The following is a 23644-nucleotide window of genomic DNA, read 5'->3' as shown; positions in this document are numbered from 1 at the left end:
ATAAGAAAAGGTGTTGACTGGAGAGTGGAGAAACTGGAATGCATTCTGGGAAAACACAAGTTTCTGAAACTAAGAAATCCAGAGGGAAAAAATTAAAAATAAAGAAGATGTACTGAACTAGTTTTACCAAAAATAAAATGGGTGAAAGTGACTGTAAGAGAAATTTCAAATGACCCTTAATGCAAAAAGGGCAATGCCAGATTTACAACGATACCCTTAAAACCATTGTGTTCGTAGAGTACAGATATTTGAGTGTGTAAATTTATTGAGGACCACTTGTTTTCAATCGAAAATTCCTGTGTGTGCTTAAATGAGTTCAGACTGCACGCAGTGTACACTTTACGCAGCTGAATACGATACAAGTGGGTTTCGATAAGTTTGCACACACATATCGCTGTACTACCATTGTGAATTGGATATTGCCAGCTTTGTATGAAGGGTCGCTAAAATAAAGCATACAGTCTCTTTAAGGATAAAATCCATTTGTGTTTGATTGAGTTCGTAAATTAGATCTCTCAAATCTCCAATTCAACATCAAAATACATCTCAAGCTTCAATGTTCTCAATGTTCTGAGAAAAATATGACAAAATTGTCAAAACCTAAAATTTCATGATTTTAAATCTTAACATTTACATTTTAGTTTTTTAGGTTTATTGCGCCTGGGGTTTATCAAAATAAATCATTTTTCAACAAAAATGTTTCCAAAAAAATTGCGATTTAAGAAAACAAAAAACTTCAAAAAAAAAATAATAAAATAAAAGATATTACCAGTACCCCCCCCCCCTCTCCCCTTTGACCTTTACTCATTATTTATCAATATTTTTTATTAATATTAATTCTTGATTTTGCTGATTTAGCTGAACCATTCCTTAGCAAGTAGAGATTGCTTCTTAGCAGTCATAACAAAATAGTGTGTCTCATCTGAACAAACATCATAGGTTGGAAATTAAATCATTTTAAAACTTTTATCAATATTTTTTTTAACTGTCTTTTAAACAATTTTTCTCCATATTTATTAATAGAATTAAGCAGTTAAATCGCATAACCAAAGTTGAACAACTTTTCTTCAATTTGAGCCTCCAACAAAAAAATACGTCTATGCAAAAAAAAATATTAAGAAAATTAAAAATAAAATTTCATAAACTTAATTTTCGCTGATTTTTGAATGACCATTAAAGGGAGTGACCGGCCAGACATGGTAGTTGAGTTTCGTGTGCAGAATTATAAAAAAATGTCAAGACGTTTTTACGGTGTTAATTTCTCTACAATACTGCACTCTCAGTTCAACTCTCATGTCTAGCCAGTCTCTCCCTTTAAGAGATCACTAATCTTTCAATATCTTCCTTGGACCGCGATCCGGACCAAAATTTTCAAAATTTTATTTCCAAAGTTTGATTATTTCCAATCTTTCCTTTGTAGTAGACAATATTCTCTAAGCTAATTCCGCATGCAGCGTTCAGATCATTGAAGAACTTCTGGTTGAAGATAAACGCAACTCCTACAATAAATCAATTATTGATTTGATCAATTAGTTTCTTAAGCAATCGATCTGATAAACTCATCAATTTGGTTTTGATTAAGCAGATCAAACTTGCGCTGATATCTGTTTTAATATATATCAGTTTTTATAACAATGATCAATAACAAAAGTAACAATACAAGAATACCTTTCTGATTTTCAAAGATATCAGAAAAGGTGCGTTTACCTGAATATATTCTCCATTCTTTAGGAGATAAGAATAGGGTTCTCTACTTCTCTTCTACCTGAACCTACCTTGTCCTACCCTCTCTACTTTCCTGGCATCGTCACACATCCTGACCTCTCCCTACTTTCCCCCAGGAGTTTATGTGATGGCCTTTCAATGTTTCAATACATCATGTACCATGAGTTCAACGATCTGATGTTTCAGATCTGGAAGTCCGGCTTTGGACTGTGACAGGTCAGTGCTACCACACTTACGTGGTGGCAGCGGTGGGATAGATCTTGATGGTGGAATATCAGTTTAAGTAAATATATTTTTTCTCAAAATTGTTCCTTATCCACCCCCCCCCCCCCATTAGCATTTAGCGATTAAAAAGCGTTAATTAATGAAGGGGCGGGGTTCATTTTAGAAGATTTGGAAAAAAGTGTGACATAACCATTTTTTGCATTAGAAGTGAAATCAAGTTTCCTCAAATATTAATTTATGATCCCTAAAAAGTTTGTATTAGCGATGAAAACCCTCAAAAAATGGAGGGGTGGGGGTTTTCAGGGTGAAAAAAGCCTGCCATTCAAAAGACAGACTTAAAATATGATTGCATAATAATCATGGATTCACTCTAGAAAAAATAGCTAACATTTAGATACGGGTTACCTATAGAGGCTGTGACTTAATTGAGACAACCTGTAACACCTTCCTACTACGTTGAAAAGTTAAATCAGAAATATTTTAATAATTTTGAAAGAAAATAAGTAAGAATTAATCTTAGTAGAACCATGAATCCTGAAAATAGACTGAAAGCTTTTCGTACAGTCATCTTTAAACTCTCATCCTTTGTGAGAGTTAAAACAACTTTCTCTGATGCACCATTAAGTTAGTAATCATAGGCACCCTTAACTAATCTTCGGTGCGTACTACAGTGACCCTCAGTAGACTGACCAAAGAAAGAGTGGAGTTAAGCGGAGAGTTTAAGAACCCAATCAACATGTTTATATACGCTACAAAAATAACAACATGTTAGAAGGCTAACCTGATATTTCTTCGACCCTGCCTTCAGCCTCTGAATGTTTATTGATGAAATTAGCTGTGATGGCAATAGCCAGCTTTCCTCTGAACTCCTTGCGCTTAAATCCTGAAAAATAATTCAAAAGTTAATTATTAATCAAGTTTACACTGCAATGGGATTCCTTTGATGTTAATGTTTACAAACAAAGCTAAATATTTGAAAAGCCTTTATTAAAGAAATAATACAAAACCAAAAATGTAAAATCAAATTTTTGTTTGAAAATTTTGTACGTAAATATCTTGACTCATATGCCTTTAAAATGGTGCAGGGAAAGGAAAAGTTTGTGGAATTTTTTTACGAAATTTCATCCCCCTTTTAAAAAATTTGAAAAATTCCCTTAGTTTCTAAATTACCTGCAAGCGTATTCCGTTTCCCGTCAGCTCCGATAAGAACGTCAAATTCATACTGACTGTATCAATCACATTATATTAATTAGCAAATATTCTGTTTAGAAAGTTTTTTTTATATTTTTTATATTTTTTGTAAAATAAAATGGTACGAGGCATAGTTGTTAATTTCAAATGTTATTTTTTTTCTACTTTCTCCGACTGCACGTCCACAGTTTCTTTTTTTCTTGCTTCCCTTTGCCCGTCCATTTATGGAGCTACTTTTGAAAGAATCTTTAAAAGTCGCTGTCTTTGCGCCATTATAAACTAACCATCGAAACTCTGTTTTGGTAACCAAACTAGCTACAATTGTTTATCCATTTTTGTTGTTGTAAGAAAATCTTTTAGATGAATTTTGTATTTTCTAGCTTTGAAGCAGAGATTTGCAATTAAGTATTTAGAATAACCATGATTAAAACTTATCAAAGTAGAGAAAACGATGGACAACTCTTGCTAGAGATTAGATAAATATTTTAAAGGTACCGCTGTGATTCGGACACGCATCTTTAGAACTAATCTCTCATTAGTAACTAAATAGAGGATTTGAACGGGTAATCTTATCAGCAATTAGAGAATGATTAAAAGGAATTAACTGTGAGCTGCATAATGGAGTGTTTGCGAAAAATGAAAGGGGGTATAGGCTTACGGCGAAAAATAATCGCTTTCGATCGCTACAAATCTTACTTCTATCTGTTGCGTCTACAGTCCCTTCAAGCTTAATCCATTCTAACATAGGTTCTTGGATTGTAAAAATTTTATAAAGAGTTTTATAACAATCATTACTAAGATACTTTACAAATAAAATAAAATATATCAATGAAATATTATTATTAACAAATAAATAAAATATACCACCAAACTTATCAAATATTCTCTGAAATGTTTAATTAATTAGTGTAAAACCTATATTTAAGCCCTGTTTAGGAAAGAACTAGAATGAAGGCTGAAGTAGGAAACCTACCGAGAACTCAAGACTGAACTGAATTCAAGCATAATCACCAGATCAACCATATGAAGATATGAAGTACTTTTATTAACTTTCATAATATTTAGATCCTATATTCAACCCTGCTTTTAAATGCATATTTACTCTGTTTATTCTATAACTTGCAATTTTATATGTGAATTGAAGCAAAAAGAAAAGATTTTAAACTTATATATATAAAAGGAAGCACGTGCAATACCATCAATCTTAAAAATGTAACCATGTATGTAAACCTATTTACTCCCAAAACATTGATTAAAATATTAAATTAGAGGCCTTTTTCAGACCAAACAATATGGTCTTTCTTGGATGCAAATCTGAATAATTTCTCCACGATATAAACAAAAGGTTTGAGAAATATTATAATACTGTACATTCTTTAACGTACTGTATTTCTTGTACATGGGAACAGTGTACACGTTGCTGTACCCTGATCTCATCCCTCCCCGGTGCATCGACAATATATACCCCTGTTAAGGCGCTGAGGACATTATCGTTGTATCCTGACCCCAGCTGACTGGTTTCTGTGAGATCGGAAGACTTCACTAAAGATTGACTGGAGAACGTTGTTTCTAAGCCCTGAGCGGATTCCTAAACTATCTGGAGAACGTTGTTTCCCAGCCCTGAGCGGATTCCTTAACTCTCTGGAGAACGTTGTTTCCCAGCCCTGAGCGGATTCCTTAACTCTCTGGAGAACGTTGTTCCCAGCCCTGAGCGGATTCCTAAACTATCTGGAGAACGTTGTTTCCCAGCCCTGAGCGGATTCCTTAACTCTCTGGAGAACGTTGTTTCCCAGCCCTGAGCGGATTCCTTAACTCTCTGGAGAACGTTGTTTCCCAGCCCTGAGCGGATTCCTTAACTCTCTGGAGAACGTTGTTTCCCAGCCCTGAGCGGATTCCTAAATTATCTGGAGAACGTTGTTTCCCAGACCTAAACTATTTAAGAAGTGAACCTTCGGAGATAAGGGGATCTGGTTAAATAAACATTCTCGTCAAGAAATATACCTACGTGGACGGTGCTCCACCCACTCAGTCGATGCACCAAATGTAAGCACTCATTTAATATATTCGTGTGATTGATTGATTGTAAAATAATAATTAGTTGATGGTATTGCTTTAAAACTTTTAAATTATATGGAACTGATTAATAGTGATTTATTTTTTCAGTTTCCACCACAAGACGTGCTTTCCTCGTTCCTAAAGTATAAATGAACTGTGGATATTTACAGAAACAAGCGCGTGAGAAATGGGTATGATGACTGAGCCTGCGTCCGGCATTTGGCGTGAAGACCTAATTGAAAATTAGGTGAGAAATGCACAATCAGGAATTCCAATCTTCTCTGGAAGACCATTTCTAGGAATACAAATAAGAAATTTATAATATTCATTTATTTACCAGAAGCCTTAGAGGATGCTTCCCACCCATTTTTATTAATAATTTACTCTTTCTCCTGCTGATCTACAGGGTGTCCCAATAAACATGGGAATTGAGAGACTATTTGAATATCGTCTTTGATTTCCGATATTTGATAAATGACATAAAGTGCATCAAAAAAAAGATTGCACGTCTAATGAGCTTTACAAAATATCGTCTACCTTCTTTGTATCTTTAAAATTGGCTGAGATAATAAACATTTGAACAGTCTTGTTAAATTTTAATTAACTGGAATCTGGACATATTTACAAATTTTTCAACTGAAATACTACAAAATTATATTTACGAAATAATTTTGCTTGAAACAAAGACAATATAGAAGTCGTCAATTAATTACCATGTTTATTTTTTATTAGGACACCCTGCATGTTCAAGCCCTTCATTATGCTTCCATGCAACATTTGAAAGTAAACACAACAGTTAGAAAATTTGAAGATTTACTTTGATCATATGCGGTATCTAAATTGTTTCTAGGCAATTTCTTCTTAATTTCTATCGGCCGATCAAATGATTCATGCTTTCAGAGCCCACGATTTAAAATCTTCGGCTCGAGCCGTAATTACTTAAATCCGACTTTAAGACTAAATCTTCGACCCAACTCTGACGACAGCTTGTGTCACGTGATTGCCAGCTGCAAGATCTTCGGCTCGACTTAAAGAATTACACCCAATGAAAATAAAACCGACCTTGGTTGGTTTTAGTAGAGTTTAAGGCTCAATGTTGAGTCTTGTTCTCATATACATATATATAGAATATTAAACCGGTTTTTTCACTCAACTCGGTGGAAAATAAGATGCAGCATGAATTTCGAAAGCTCAAGGCCGGACAGCTTAGACCTGAGTCGTATTTTCTTGAATTTTATAAATCGCCGGCTCAGAATAAAAGGAAATTCCTCATTGATAAAATATTATTAAAATAAATAGAATATTAAATGTTATGTTCCGAAAAATTGGATGAAATTGTTTTGTACTGATTGAAGACCAAAAAATTATGATTGTTAATATAAAGAAGGTTTATGTATATTTGTGATTAAATTTCCTGACAGGATGTTCAACTGGGTCAACCCTAGCTCTCCATCCAGTGTCCTAGAGTACATTGAGAACAGGTTAAAGTACATTAACTATATAGTTAGAAATAGAATACATTTAGTACATATTTAGATATGATTTTTTTAGTTTGAATGCACTGTTTTTTTGGTCAAGGATTTTATCAAAAGAGGAGGTGACATGGATATTTTGTTCCACTAATTACTCTCATTGACTGTGTTTGTACTTAATCTGTAGGTTTTGTACAGACATATATTCAACTAACGATTCAATATATGAGTTTTTAAAAAATAGAATTTATATTGTTTAACATTTTGTTAGTAAATTTAGAAGAAGCGTTATTATGTATTAAAGGGAGTGACCGGCTATGTAAAATAGTTGAACTGAGTATGCAGTGTTGTGGAAAACTTCTTTCGGATTCATTTGAGACATATAAAACTTTTTAAAGATCTGTAAATCCCGAGTTTGAGCGCAAATTCAACGTTCATTAAAAAGTTTTAGATGTCTCAAATGAATCCGAAAGAAGTTTTCCACAACACTGAATACTCTGTTAGACTACCTTACAAAGCCGGTCACTCCCTTTAAGAAAACTGGAATGGTTAGACCTAACTAACAAAATAAATGAAAAGTTTGAAAGAAAGATTAATTAGAGAACTACACAAAGCCAAATACTAAATAATTTCAGGGTAAGGTTTGTGAGGTCTGAGTCAGAATTTAAAGAATTTAAGCCGCGGCATAAATTTGAGACACTTCCACTTAAAATTGTGTTTAATGTTCAAGATTTAAGCCGGCGCTCTATTAAAACCAGTTTTTAGCGGATTTGAGACGCGGCTCAAATACATTAAATTCGGACTCCCTTCCTTGTCCCTTCCTTGTCCCTTCCTTGTCCCTTCCTTGTCCCTTCATTGTCCCTTCCTTGTCCCTTCCTTGTCCCTTGTCTCCGTTCCTTTTATCTCTTTTATTTTGCTCTTTTATATCTTTAAATATCTTAATTTTCAGAAAAAGTAATGTCCAGTAATATTGTCTCAGGACGGGTTTATTATTACTTGGAATCCACTAGGCAAGGTATAGGAATAATTTATTATAGGAGCGCACAGGATAATGGTTTATGAACTAGGATCTTTATATACATTACTTTTATAAACTGTAAATATAAAGGTGTATGTCTCTATGTCTATACCGTGTATGTATAATATAGGGTGCTTAAAAATGGAATTAGCGTAGGTTAACACAACAATACTAAATATTTCACAGGGTTCATACTATCATAATTTAGTGAACAGAATTCAAAAATATATTTGGTACATAACAATCCGCGAAAAAATTATTTTTTTAAAAGTATTTTGTATTTTACAGAGACAAAAAATCCGCGTAAATTAATAAATGTAAAGAATACACTGTACACAAACAAACTCTAGTAAGTTATATCCTTACAACTATTAGCTAACCTGATCAGTAGGTTCTACAAGGGACTCGAACCCAACTCCTTCAAACACTTCAACCCCAAGGAGAAGTGATACTTTGAGTAAAATACACTGAAGTTGTCTAAAATAAATGAAGAGGATTAAAATAGTGCTTAGGATACAATTAATTTTTATGCAGATTCTAATCCAAATCCTGGATCCGCAATTGAAAAAAATGGATTCGGATCCGGATCCAGGTCCAGGTCAACACTTATTTAAGATTTACTTTTTTTAACAAAAGAAGAAACTTCGAATTAGTTTTCTTACTTTCGCTTATTTTTATGAAACAACTTGATGAACTGGATATAAGGACATTTCTAATAATCTCTCTTTTTTCAACAGTTTAAATTTGCATATTTTTTGCAGTATTTGGTTGATATCTTGCCCTTGGATTCGGGTCCGTGGATCCACATATTTTGTCAGATCCGGATCCGGACCCAGGAAGTAAAAATGTTGCAGATCCAACGGATCCGCATCATAAGGACAGGCTTAAAGTAGACTTAAACCTGACTTACAAGAAGGCAAAAATTTGTAAAGCATCAGAGAGTAAACTTGTCAACTCTTAAATATAAGGATTCAATGTCAGTCAGTGGATAATAGTTATCCTCTAAAAATCCATCATAAAATCGATAAGAAATGATATAAAATGTGGACGATAAAACCTTTTATGTACAGAGCCACAATAGTTAGAGAGTTCTTTTTAAAAAACATTTCTCACAATATCTTGATTATGGTTCCTGAAAATCTTTATTTTCACATTTAAATAAACTATTTGAACTTCGTAGACGTAACATTTCGTGACCAGAGCATTAAATAGACATTTCTTACAAATAGTAAAATTTGTTGAAACCATTATAAAAAGAAAACTGTTTCATGGAAATGTTTAATTATTTGGAAAATCGTACTTAATAACAAAAACGTTAATGAAATATGTTTCTCTGTATATGAAATGTTTTGAAAATACCTATCTATGCAATGTCCTATCTATGCAATGTCCTATCTATGCAATGTCCTATCTACGCAATGTCCTATCTATGCAATGACCTATCTATGTAATGACCTATTTATGCAATGACCTATCTATGCAATGACCTATCTATGTAATGACCTATTTATGCAATGACCTATCTATGCAATGTCCTATCTATGCAATGTCCTTTCTTTGTAATGTCCTATCTATGAAATGTCTTGAAATTACGTATCTATGCAATTACCTATCTATGCAATATCCTGTCTATGCAATGACCTTTCTATGCAATGACCTATCTAGGCCATGTCCTTTCTATGCAATGTCCTATCTATGCAATGTCCTATCTACGCAATGTCCTATCTAAACAATGACCTATCTATGCAATGACCTATCTATGCAATGGCCTAGCTATGCAATGTCCTGTCTAAGCAATGACCTATCTATGCAATGACCTATCTTTGCAATGTCCTATCTATGCAGTATGCAATGTCCTATCTATGCAATGTCCTATCTAAGCAATGACCTATCTATGCAATGACCTATCTTTGCAATGTCCTATCTATGCAGTATGCAATGACCTATCTATGCAATGACCTGTCTATGCAATGACCTGTCTATGCAATGACCTATCTATGCAATCTATAAAATGTCTCTCTATGAATTGTGCATACTATTTGTTTACCATATTAAGATATGATCAATGGAACCAATTTGTTTAACCTGATGATCAATGGATCCAGCACAGAACTAATTGTTCACATAATTGAGATACAATCAATGGCACCAATTTGCTTTCCTAATTGAGATATGATCAATGGAACCAATTTGTTCACCTGATTGAGATACAATCAATGGAACCAATTTGTTCACCTAATTGAAGATATGATCAATGGAACCAATTGTTTTACCTGATTGAGATATGATCAATGGAACCAATTTTTTTACCTGATTGAGATATGATCAATGGAACCAGCACAGAACTTTCCGTAAAACTTTTTTGCTCCAAGAGCTCTTAAATCCTGGATATTGTAGGGCCAGAGATGCAGCACATTATTCCTATAAAAAAAAACAATAAGAGTTACTCGATTTGAACATAAAACTTTGAAATACGAAGACTATTGATAGCTAAAGTTATGAGGTTGCCGCTGGGGTGTATATGTTCCTAAAAAATCATCACACTCCCCCCCCTTAAAATCATTTATTTTCCCAAAAAGTTCCATATGGTTGCTCGGGGCGCCTAAAAAAAATTAATGGGTTTTTCGCAGAATTTGAGAAAATATATTATTTTTCAGGGAAAATTAAAGGATTTTTTAGGCGAAAAAAGTATCATAAAAAATAAAAAAAAACTTGCCTTAAGATGTCCCATTTTTAATTTTTTTCCTTCCCCCAATTCATGAAAATCCCCCCCCCCCCCCGGTCCTGGAGATTGGAAAATGATGAAACCCAGCGCTTGTTTAGTGTACAGTGTACACAACCCATTCAACGTTATAAGTTAATTTTTAATCTACTGATAAAGTAATCAAATACAAAGGAGATTACTGATTACTGAAATAAATGTCGTCATCCTATTCCACAGTTTTATAAAAAGCTAAAAAACTTTGTTGTATGTTGTTCCCAAAAAAAATTGTACAATAAAAATCATGTAATTATTTTAAAAATAAAACAAAAGAAAAAAGTGCAATGCATCACTCCTATCGATATAGGAGTGATATACAATATATTTTGTAATATAGATGTTAACATGAAAAACAGAACGGAAAATAAAAATATTTGGTTTTAAAAAGATATAGTACTCCACTAAAAAGACACTTAAACGACACTTAAGGAAATTGAAACAAAAACAAAAACATATTTATAAGAAAAATTTATACAGCAGTATTCACTATAGATAAATAAACAATCACTAAGCCCCCCCCCACTCATTCCTGAAAAATCATAAATTTCTCTAAATTTTAAATGTTTTCTAAAACCAAAATTTTTATAAATAAATATTTTTTTCATGAGAAAAGTATTAAAAAGCTAATATAGAGTTACAGATTAATACATTCAATTTTCTTTATCCACTTTTTTTAAAAAAAGAAAAACCCCCATGGGAGAAGCAAAAAAATTATTTTATGAAACAAATAAAAATTTCTAATATCCATTCCAACATGAATAATATGTTACTTAACTGAGCTATTGGCTAATTTAGGAAACATAAATGAGCCCACGATTTAAAAGCTTTGGCTCTGGTTGCAATTCCTTAAACCCAGATTAAAGACCCAATCTTAGACCCGACTCTAATGACAGCTGCGAGATCTTAGGCTCGACTTGCGGAGTTAGGCCTAATTATAATAAAACCGACTTTGGTCGCTTTTAATGGAAAATAATGCTCAATGTTGAGTCTTGTTCTCATAAAAAACCCGGAATGCGCCTATTCCAACCATGAAAATCCACCAAACACAATATTATGAACTTAACCCTGTGAAAATTAGATGCAACTTAAATCCGAAAGCCCAAGCCGTAACTAAGGCCCAACGGCGACCTAAGTCGTATTTTCCTGAATCTTTTAAAGGACGATATTAATTTGCAGTAGCTGATTACCAACCAGTACCTTTTCTTACATTTATATAATCTATGTTTAATTCTTACCTTTTCTTACATTTATATAATCTATGTTTAATTCTTCAAGCTGAAAGAAAATGACAAAACTTAAAAGTTTTCAGCAACTTGTTTCCTCGCAAATGTTTCTCTAAAAGATTTCCCAAACTCTCAACTTGGAATTAAATTGCAAGATTTCGAAAACTCTACTTTATTACATTTATGAAACTAACCCCCCCCCCCGTCCCTCCTCAAAACAGTAATGACTTGAAAAGGAAACAAAATAAGATTAAAATGAAAAGAACGTCTTGGATTTTCGGAATGATGGGAATGGGCAAAGCATGACCAAATAATGAAACGATAAAACTATCAATATTATTTTAGTATGTTTAAAAATTCTCAGTATCCATTTTTTTTGGACGCGGATCCGGATCAAGCATTATCTTAGTCGGGTTTTTTTTACGTGAAATCATATTTCAAAGTTTAATAATCAGGAAGGTGAAAATGTGCGTTGGAGATATAAAAAAGGACACCCGGATTCAAGGTGCTAAAATATTGCTAATCCAAATCTAAATCCTAGTTATGCTTTAAGATAAGATAAGATAAGATAAGATAAGATAAGATAAGATAAGATAAATTAAGAGCCAAGACCGCCATTGGATGCTAGCTCAACAAAATGAAAGATTGATACAAAGAAAATGTAACAAGAGAATATTTTTCTAGGATATAATTGTTTTTTTTAATTGTATAAAACAAATGCATTAATATTGAGTATAAATACAGTTACATAAAACATCTATTTAAAATATGTATAATTATTTAACATTTAGAAATTCCCCCAGAAAAACTCTAAAATACAAATGAACAACAACTACAACAAAATACTTGAAAAAGAGTGGAAAAAAATCTGAATAATCTAACCTTGAATATCTGTCTCTTTTCTCAACTACAACCACTTTGGCACCCAGCAACTGTGCTTCTATTGCCGTCCTGTATTATTATTATAAATTAATGTTAATAATATTTGAATTAGCATTATCTCATCTATATCAAGAGGAACTGTAGAGGTAATTTTAGATGATCCTCCATTAGTAGAAGAGAGGCATGGAAAATTCACAAAAGTACCCTATCAGATTTCTGTGATTTTTGATACTGTAACATAGAGAAAATAAGAGCATCTTCGTATTCCAAGGTAAGGCTTGGTATTATACGAACCGTTGTGAACAGAACATGTAAATTCAGAAATAAAAGGTCACTTGGTATTATCAATATTTTAAAAAATAATATTTTTTTCATATTTTTGGACTACCTGAAAATCTTTTATAAGTGACAACTTTTATCAAGTTCAACAAAGTTAAAAGTTAGCAAAGAAAAACAATCTAATAAAATATTGGTATAATATGATAATCTTATAAGGAAAAAAATGAGAATTTTATTTTTACATTTTAATCCCCATGAGCTTATTATTACATCATATTTGTGAGGTTCCATGGGCACATACCCAAGAAATTATATTAAAAAATAATTCTGGTGAAATCCGACTATTTCAAGTTGGAACAATTCACATTATGAAAGGTTGCAAATAAGTTTTATGCTCTAGTTCTGACTATCACTGTTTTTTATTTTTCTAATGTTAAAATGCTAAAAACCTTTATAAGTAAATATTGATTCTTAATTTGAAACTAATGCATTAGTGTGATTGTTTCCTTAGTTTAGTTTGTTTGTTAACCAATTACAATGATTTTGCTTGTTTTTTTTCAAGTTGAGATACTACATTTAGATACAGAATGCTGAATGTGCCCTGAGTATTTCTTAGATGGGGAGAAGGTATAGTAGTGGGTTGTCTTAATCTACTGAACAAAATCGTGTTTTCATTTACAAAAGAAATCATTTCCTGGATATTAGACCCTAAATCTTCCAAAAAGAGGAGAGAAAAGCAGATTGTAAAAATCAGATCGGCATGAACGGATGAATATTTATGTAGCAAGATTGTTTTCATTGCTATGGAGTGCTAAGACTCCATTAAAAGTTTGTGACACTAGTATTTCAATGATAAGTTTTTATAAAATGAACTTTTTTCTGATTTTGGTTTCACCTCATCATCTCGAGGAATTCTTGCAGGATAGGTTTACTACTATGGAACCGAACAGATATGATACAACATTAAATATTGATACTAAAAATTGATATTTGAACACGTTTATACAAAAAAAACAATGTTTATGATGATATTAACCATCCCCTTGAAAAAATGAAAACTATGATTTCCACTAAAAGGGACCAAAAGCCCCCCTGGAAATATTCCTGTACACGCCCCTGACTTCTATACCGGTGGTTTTCATTTATACCTGAGACCACAAGGTCCAGCTCCTATTATAAGAACTCTAGTCCCAGCACAGGCTTTACCCCTATACAAATCAATCAATCATCATTTGATCAATCAGAACAAATCATATCACTCAATAAATCCCCCTATTAATCAATCAATCAAACAATCCCCCCTCCTCAATCAACATCAATCAACATCAATCCACATCAATCCACATCAATCCACATCAATCCACATCAATCCACATCAATCCACATCAATCCACATAAATCCACATCAATCCACATCAATACATATGAATCCACATCAATCCACATCAATCCACATCAATCCACATCAATCCACATCAATCCACATCAATCCACATCAATCCACATCAATCCACATAAATCCACATCAATCCACATCAATACATATGAATCCACATCAATCCACATCAATCCACATCAATCCACATCAATCCATCAGCCCATCAGTCCAAATAGTCATCCATTAAGTCATCTTTCAATACATCAATCAATCCATCAATCCCTCAATCAATCCATCAAATAAAAGCTGTTTATAAATAAATCATTAATCCAATTTATTATCAAGATTATCAATAAAATAATGAAATGTTCTCTTTAATTGATTAAAATATTTCTACGTTATGAAACAATAGCATTAAGAAATTTATTGATTTTCTAGTTTTAATCGGCGGATTTGGAGTTCATTAAAAAAAACTCTAATCTCATTTTAACGACAAAATTGTAGAGTAACGTTCTATTCCGATATTACTTTTATATTAAAAGATGTCGGAGTTTTCGGAGTTTTAGACGCAATTAGTGAAACCAACGGATTTTTCAAAATAAGCTAAAGCAAAAGCAGAAAATATTCACCGATTGTAGCATTTTTGTGATGCTCTTTTATCCAGTTTTGCCCACAGCGCCTGAGCCTTCCAACTCAACAAGTTTGCCTAAAGAAATAATATCACATCCACCATATTCAATATTTATTGTTGCACCATTCAAATTTATAATTTTAGAATTTAGAAAAACATTCTTCTTTTCATTTTTATTAATCTAACCTTAAGCTTAGGATAGAAGTATGGAAGCTGGTTAGGTTTCAGCCGAATTACATCACACAAATATCTAGAAAAGAAAAAAATTATTATTGAACAAAATTTTTGGCGGCACAATTTTTCTTAATTATCAGATAAAGCTATTAAATGGCAACAAAGACCATAAAGCTCATTAAGAAACTTATTAGGTTCAATTGCAAATATTATTTCATGAATTCAGAGCTTTCTGCAAAGTGCTATACGACAAATTAAATGTGTGTCTTATCACTTTAAATCCTTTCACACTAATCACTTCAAAACTTTTTTATATTTTATATTTATTACTTAAAAAAAGAGTTCTTCATGTCCAATTTTTTAAAAGGTTTAAATACCCCTCCTTAAACAAGCCACTGTCCCCCCCTCCCCCGATATACGCAAAAGTTCGTTAATTAGTTCGACCCCCACCACCACTTTATAAACATACATCTTAACAGTTTGTTTTTAACCTTTGTAACAGAAACAATCTCAAGGAATAATAATTGTCTTTAAACATTTTTTTTTAAAAGTGAATATTTGCAAATTATCTTTTTTCCATCTCATAATCTGAGTTCGTTTCCCTTATGTCCATTTGACAACCCAAATTTTTATTTAGAATAATCTTTTTCGTTTGTTTATTTTCTTGTGATTTAACAACAAAAAAATTTTTTATCGATTTTGATGGTTATTATATTCTTAGAACTGAGGAGGGTCAACCCAGACCGAAATATATTTTCAATAAATGTGGAACTAACATCTACTTTTTAACTCTACAGAGGTTTGGTCCATCACCATCACCGAATTTAAATTTAAATATGAATTAAGGGACTGTGATCATGATAATATTCTAAAAGTGCCAAAAATTATCAAAAGAGATTTAAATTTAGTTTAGGGGTTAATATTTCCAAAATTATCCCCCACCCCTTTAAACCTAAATTTAGAATTAAACAGAACCACTCAAATATTGCATTTAATCGGAACCAAATTCAGCTTTTAACAGATTTCATTCTACTTTCAGAAATAAGCAACAGAAAGAAAACTTCCATAAACTTCTTCAAGTATGGTTCCACGCAAAGGCATTTTTGATTGCATAATTGCGCGCAAAGATTTTTTGCGCATCATGTTGCTTAAAACAGAATTCATATGATAGGAGAGTTTGATAGCAATCCATTGCATTTATTTTTAACTATTAACTAATTAAAATATTACCAAAAAATAAATCTTTTTGAAAGTGATAGCTAGTAAAATTACTCAACTAGAAAAAACAACGGAGACAAGGAAATGACAATATATGCATAGAGATTAGAGTCTCGCTTGAAATTGAACACTTATCTATTAATCAAATCCTTTAAACTCTTTAATATCATAACTGATCCCTAAACGTTCGTAAAGGATTCCATTTTTAAATGAACTAATTTCTGCAAAAAAAAAACAATAATATTGTTATCAATGGAGTTGACCAAGCTGAGATTGACGATATTATTAAATCTATATGCACGACCTAATTACAGTATGATTTTGTTTCTTGTATTTGTATTCATTTTTGGTATATACTCTTATAGTTCTTTTTTCTTCTGTTTAATTGTACCAATTATTTAAATTGTGTACGTTTACAAAATAAATAAATAAAACAAAACAAACTTAAACGGCCAAAAAAAAACTCTATATTTTTCTCATGTATGAAGCAAAAGCACTTCAAAAATCCTATGTAAGAAAAAGCACCATTATGAAAATACAAAATACCATTAAATTAAGAAGAAGAAATAAACTGTTTAACATAAAATTGAATACAATGTTTTTAACTCTGGCAATTTGGCCGAACTGGAAGGTAATGGCTTCCCATTTATCTGATAATTTTCTCTATTCCCTACCTTCAAGTGAGAAAATAAAGAAAATTAAAATATTCAAACAAAATATATTTTTTTCAAATAAAAATACATCTTTGTTAAGAAGTTTTGGGATTTCATAACAGTTTATACATTGTGCGAATTATTTTTAGTTTTCTAAGCTTGTAACTTTTTAGTTACTTGTCGCAACGAGTGCTAAGGATCCATATCCGCAACATTTAGGCTTCATGGATCCGGATCCAGATCCGGATACGCAAAATATACGGATCCACGGAAAAATATTAAATCTCAGCTGTTAAAAGAGATTATTGAAAATTTCCTGATCTCTGAATGAGTGGTTTATCCACTTTTGGCATAAAAATAAACGAAAAAAAAGGAAAAACTTAAAAATTCTTCTAGTGTTAAAAATATCAGTAAATCCTAAAGAAATGTTAATGACCTGGATCTGGATCCATTTTTTTTCAGGGCGGATCCAGAATCCGGATCCACGCAAATATGAATTGGATCCTTTGCACTAGTCGAACGAAAAAAAAATATCTTTAAAAGACATCAGCAAAACCCGATTTTGAGCCTAATCTGAGTGAAATTAACTAAATTGAAACAGATTCTTTATAAATGACTAAGTTTTCTCTGTAAAAACCAACTCACTCAATTTAGAACTTTTAAACCAAGCCTAGAGAACATGCCTGTAGTAATACTAAGTTACAACAAATTTCAAGCAAATTTGTAAAGAGGTTCATGAGTTATATAAATATAAAATAAATATAAAAATAAACAGACGAACAAACTGAGATTACTACTTTGTATATTATATATAACCCCCCCCCCTCCGCTCCCTCCTGTAGAAATAGGGTTAATAAAACATAGAAGATTAAAATCAATCTATTTATATAAAGTTGTAATTTCTGTTTGTCTATGACCAGTTTTTTGTTTTTTTTCCGACAAAACTAATAAACTCCTTGACCGATTTGCCTCAATTTTTTATTGGGGAACATAAAGAAATTTTTCTCACCCCTTTTGTCCAAACTCATTGTTTCCCCATGAATGCTAAAAAGGAAATTTCTCGGACGAGACAAAACATTTGCATCTTTAACGTTATGAATCTTAGGGGTAACTTGAACTTATGTTGACACAACATTGTTTGTGCGCAAAATTTCCTGGCTTCTGATTTGCTGTTTGGTCTATGAAAACGACACTCTTGATTGGTTGAATTTTAGACACTTTCATGAATTCAAAAAAAGCCTTTGTCCTTCTGCAGATTAAGAAAAAGAGGAGATCTAGCACTGATCTCGGTATCAACAGTTCTCAAGATTTCAGCTCTGATAAGTAATAGATAACGTCATTGTGATGTAGGGGACAAAATTAGGTCATCTTAGTGTTTTCTTAATTTCTTAGGTGTGTTTTTCTACTAACGATTAATTAACAGTTTTAGGTATTTTTTCCGAATCCTACATTAAGACAGTACACAAGGGGGAAATATAAAAAATAAAATCTAGACATCAACATTTAACTCTAAAATTAATTTATCTTTCCCAGTTTAGAGAAAACTCCGGTTCAGATTTGGATTGGAGCTCCGAACTAAATTATTTCTTTATTGCACCAGAGGGATAGTTACTTTTGAGGGGGGTGGATGCTTTTTCATGAAAATATAAATCCCTGATGATTTAAAATTAATAATAAATCAACTTTCTGTTAAAATGTCCCAAACTGTGTTCTTATTCAGTATTTGCAGGGCTCGGCCCTTAGTCTGCCCCTAACTGCCCCACAGCAGTCTTTAAATTTCTTTTCCCAACCTAACCATAAATAAGGTGTCTGCGCTGCTTATAATCTTATTACTGACCAGTCCAGACCAATGGCTTCACCCAGAATTCAACCTTTAGCTAATATTTAAAATAAATATGAATATGGTGTATATTACAGATCCAGGGGACTGAATTTTATGAATTGGAGAGGGCGCTGAATTACCAACTCACATCCAGCTGAACCCTTTGACCTGGAAGTAGGTAGTTCAGCGACCTCACCAATTTATTTAATTCGGTCTCAGAATCTAAGACATTGGTTGAATACTAACCTGAATGATCTGAGAATAGATTTGAGAGTGCTGGCCCCGCAAAAATGATCAAATATTTGTCCTAAATTTAGGAGATTTAACGAAATTTTAATTAATCATTTACTTTTTTTAATCCAATTGAAGGATGAATGACATATGTTTTGAAAAAAATAATGATCATATATTGACAAGATCTATAAAGTTATGATCAAAGTATCCAGTAAGATTTAAACCAATTTTGAGTATTTTAGCTACAGGGTTACCCACAAAGAATGAGACTATAAAGACGACCGAAAATCTTATCATATTTTAAAGTGATTTAGCTAAGAAACAAACAAGTTTGCAGTTGCAGGGAAGCATGAATATTCGGAAACACAGTAAAAATTTCGTACAGTCGTCTCTTGAATTTTCTTCCTTTTTCCTTTAACCTGTACTTAAAAAAAAAATATAGTAAACTAAAAAAATTTAATTGTTTAACTCGTACATAAAGCTGAATTTTTTTGCACTATAATATTGTGAACTAACATTTTTAAAATATTATTGGTTATTTTTAAATTTGTTAACTTTTACATAAAGCTAATTTCTTTGCATTTTATATTCTCAGGGGGGACATTACTAGTACGGAAAAAAGACTGAATCAGGCATGTTCCTCTTTAAATGAAACGTCCCATGAAATTACAACACAGTTCCTGTAAGAGTGCTACTAGTTTACTACCTGCCAGCTGGTTGTCAATATTCCCAGACATGGTTCTCACCAGACTAACCGGCCTAGTGCGTCGGGCAGGTAGATCTCTCTTCGCAACCTTAATTCATACTCAATCAATCAAACCTTCAACCAATCCATCTTTCATTTATTCCATCAATCTTTCATTCATTCCACCAACCTTTCATTCATTCCATCTATCTTTCATTCATTCCATAAATCTTTCATTCATTCCATCAATCTTTTTTATTCATTCCATCAATCTTTCATTCATTCCATCAATCTTTTTTATTCATTCCATCAATCTTTCATTCATTCAGTCTCCCCCTAACTCTGCTAGCAACAACACATCTCTGTGACTCTCTCTCTCCTAGTCTGATACCAGCTGACCCAGCTAGCTGTTGCTATGGCGGGGAGTTTAAAACATAAACAATGAGAATTACACATAAACTCTTGGAGTTGTATAGTGAAGGAGTGGATCTAGGACTGGATATCAAGCTTAACCTGTGGACTAAAGATGGAGAAGAATTTTTCTCATTTTCTAGAGTTTCTCGACCCGTCAACAGGAGAAGGAGAAGAAACAGAGGTGTGATGTCAACTCTGAAGGAAGTGATACTACCCCAGCAAGAAGTGCAGTCTCCCCTGAAGGAAGTGCGGTCCCCTCTAAAGGAAGTGCAGTCACCCCTGAAGGAAATGTGGTCCCCCCTGAAGGAAGTGCGGTCCCCCTGAAGGAAGTGCGGTCCCCTCTGAAGGAAGTGCGGTCCCCCCTTAAGGAAGTGCGGTCCCCTCTGAAGGAAGTGCGGTCCCCCCTTAAGGAAGTGCGGTCCCCCCTGAAGGAAGTGCGGTCCCCCCTTAAGGAAGTGCGGTCCCCCCTGAAGGAAGTGCGGTCCCCCCTGAAGGAAGTGCGGTCCCCCCTGAAGGAAGTGCGGTCCCCCCTGAAGGAAGTGCGGTCCCCCCTGAAGGAAGTGCGGTCCCCCCTGAAGGAAGTGCGGTCCCCCTGAAGGAAGTGCGGTCCCCCCTGAAGGAAGTGCGGTCCCCCCTTAAGGAAGTTCGGTCCCCCCTGAAGGAAGTGCGGTCCCCCCTGAAGGAAGCTAGACAACCCTTGCGGGATGTGTCAAAGTCCCCATGTCAGGAAATCGGGTGCCCATGAAAGATTGTAAGGAACCACGTGAATGAAGCTAGACCTCCTCTACTAGAAGATAGGAAAGCCAAGATGAAAAGAGCTAGATCTCCATCCATCACTTCCTCCCCTATTCCCCAGCTTGATGGGATATGTACACCATCAACACCTAACACCAATCTTCTTTCCAGGCCTAAGGTTACTAAGGAATCTGATCCTGGGTCAGCACCTGAACCTGAACTTGATCCTGAGTCTGCGCCTAAACCTGAACCTGAACCTGAACCTGAGACTGAGTCTGCGCCTGAACCAGAACCTGATTCTGAGTCTGCGCCTGAACCTGAACCTGAGACTGAGTCTGCGCCTGAACCTGAACTTGAGACTGAAGCTGGTCCAGAATCTGAAACTGAACTTGAAATCGAACTAAAACCACCTGTGAACATTGCAAACCCAGTTTTTACTTTCTGTGAAGAAAAAGATTGTACAGTTTGCCCAATTAGACACAACGCAATTAGAGCATATGAAAAAGTAGACAACCAAATTAAATATCAGTTGGTTAATAACTACAGGAAGTTCTGTTGTTTCTCAGCAATGGTTGACGAGGGAGTCAGCTGCGAAATATTGCACTGGCATTCAAAGTCTAATCTGTGTCTATCATATGAATCATTTATATAGAAAATAAATAATGTAGTTTTTCCATTTATGAAAGTTGTAAACTTGTGATACATTTGTAATATCTTAATCTCTGCTACAAAATAAATATTTAGATCTTAAAAAAAAAATCTTTCATTCATTCAATCGATCTCTCATCCTTTCCATCAATCTTTCATTAATTCCATCAATCTTTCATTCATTTCATCAATCTTTAATACATTTCATCAATATTTCATTAATTCCATCAATCTTTCTTTAATCTTTCATTAATCTTTCATTAATTTGATTAATCTTTCTCCAGCTCTCCAGCTCTCCAGCCTCTTCTTCTCTTCTTCTCTTCTTCTCTTCTTCTCTTCTTCTCTTCTTCTCTTCTTCTCTTCTTCTCTTCTTCTCTTCTTCTCTTCTTCTCTTCTTCTGACAGTCTGATAGTCTGACAGTCGACAGTCTGATGATCTAATAGTCAGTCTTTTAATCTTCTATCCTTCAACTAGATATTAAGATTGTTTCTATTTCAGTTGGAGAGAGAATATATTTCACATTTGAAGCACAGACTATGGGATCATGGATGGGAATGCAATGTAGTGTGGATGAAATTTTCAGCAAAGTTATGAAGATTCTATGGAAACATTGAAGATAATCTAATAACACCAAGTCAAAAAAGAAGTCAATGTAATCTTTGTTTGTGATAAATATTTAGATTTGTTACATAAAAACTGTTTTTCTTATTTGAATAATACATTTACAACTTCTTGTCATTTGTATTTAGTTCAAGGGACGTTTCATAAGGTTAAAATTGACATTATTTTGACGCCATTTAAAAGTAAAACTACATTAATGAAACGTCATTAAAATGTTCATAGATATAATTTGACTCCGTTTAAATGTTAAATGACATTATTTGAATGTCATTGAGATATTAAGTGACATTATTTGAAGGTCATTGAGATGTTAGGTATCATAAATATGGATCTCATTTTTGGTATTGTAACATCAAATAATGTCATTATAATGACTCAAAACATTTGAAATGACATCAAACAAACATAAAATTGACATAATTTTAGGATATTATACATCAATCTAACGTCAAACAATAATGTCCTATTGACATTAAAATGGGAACGTTTTTAGATTAATTTGACGTCTTTTTGTGATGTCAAATTGACGTTACTACACTCTAAAAAGATGTCAATTTGATATTTTTTTAATGTCCTTTGTCTTGCTGGGAGGGAGGGGGGATTCTAGATAAAGTTTGCACTAATTCATTAAAAAAATAATATCAATTAGAAATTCACTATGAAACTTCTGAAATGAAATATGAAATTAATGTTTGATGGAAAAATATTTCTCATTCTAAAAAGATAAAATTAGAATCTTATCAAGTTTAAGCGAAAAACATATTTTCCAAAATAATGAAAACAATTCATTTCCTAAATCTGGGATTTCTAAAAATATACTATTTCTATAATTAAACTATTTCTATGATAACAAAAACAATAATTTTGTTCTTGGGTTTCATTATAATAAAATGGAGAGAGACATGGTGACGGTTTCGTGGAGCTTGGAAGGCACTCTGCGAATCAAAAGGCTCCGGAGGTCTTTTCAGGGGTTCATGACGTTCCTGAATGAATTTTCTGGAAAATATTCACCCCCAGGGAAACGTATTTCCTTGACCCTATATTTAAATTCTACATTATTGTACATTGTACTACTACATTAAATACTCATTATTGATACAACCTATACTCATAATCCAAATTGGTGCATAATGCTTATACATCCAACGCATTCAGGTTCACATTAATTTACATCAGACCAATTTAGATTTCAAATGAAAGTGTTCCGATACTTAAACCGGAGTTTTCAATGTTACACGAATACTTTTTCTACACTGACCTCAGGATCATTCTCGAGACTACAGGATCTCCTTCTTGTCGCCATCTTTATCCTTTATCCAAACATTTTCTGAAAAGGTTTCTCATTTTATCAGGAGTATAAAATTTAAAGATTTACGGGGGGGGGGAATAGGAAATCAAAACGAGAAGTTTATTTGGTAATTTCCAAGAGAACGCTTTTGGATTTTGTTAAAAAATATTGGTTATGAAAATTGATAGGAAGTGGCCAAAAAAGCCTTTCTCTAGGAAAAACCAGAAGTTTTTCCATCCTTTCAAATACATTACGGTAATTTCTCAAAGAGAGTTATTTCCCCCCCCCCCCCCCCCCCCATCAATTTGTACA

At 33.2% G+C, this 23644-nt stretch overlaps 1 protein-coding gene and 1 long non-coding RNA gene across 2 annotated transcripts in view; one reads left to right on the top strand and one right to left on the bottom strand.

Moving 5' to 3' along the window:
• The window catches only part of LOC111696410 (protein-methionine sulfoxide oxidase mical3b), an 82234-nt gene extending 58840 nt beyond the window's left edge, over positions 1-23394 (bottom strand). Inside the window, exons 1-14 of the mRNA XM_023466007.1 lie at positions 23303-23394; positions 19648-19735; positions 18954-19014; positions 15027-15090; positions 14839-14915; positions 13980-14039; positions 12553-12621; positions 9997-10107; positions 8067-8163; positions 6611-6657; positions 3121-3176; positions 2732-2833; positions 1413-1499; positions 870-922 (exon numbers count right to left, since the gene is read on the bottom strand). Coding sequence (XP_023321775.1) covers positions 870-922; positions 1413-1499; positions 2732-2833; positions 3121-3176; positions 6611-6657; positions 8067-8163; positions 9997-10107; positions 12553-12621; positions 13980-14039; positions 14839-14915; positions 15027-15090; positions 18954-19014; positions 19648-19735; positions 23303-23347 — 1017 coding nt within the window. The 5' untranslated portion in view covers positions 23348-23394. The remainder of the gene's footprint in view (positions 1-869; positions 923-1412; positions 1500-2731; positions 2834-3120; positions 3177-6610; positions 6658-8066; positions 8164-9996; positions 10108-12552; positions 12622-13979; positions 14040-14838; positions 14916-15026; positions 15091-18953; positions 19015-19647; positions 19736-23302) is intronic.
• On the top strand, positions 4049-5459 carry LOC111696426 (uncharacterized). Its single transcript, XR_002764081.1, has 3 exons — positions 4049-4177; positions 4424-4486; positions 4617-5459. It is a non-coding gene; the product is annotated as an uncharacterized LOC111696426 (long non-coding RNA).
• Positions 23395-23644: the final 250 nt, after the last annotated feature.

Source organism: Eurytemora carolleeae, unplaced genomic scaffold (assembly GCF_000591075.1).
Source record: "Eurytemora carolleeae unplaced genomic scaffold, Eaff_2.0 scaffold6, whole genome shotgun sequence".
NCBI lineage: Eukaryota > Metazoa > Arthropoda > Copepoda > Calanoida > Temoridae > Eurytemora > Eurytemora carolleeae.
Note: the sequence above shows the minus strand (reverse complement) of the source record. Positions and strands in the feature narration are given on the sequence as shown.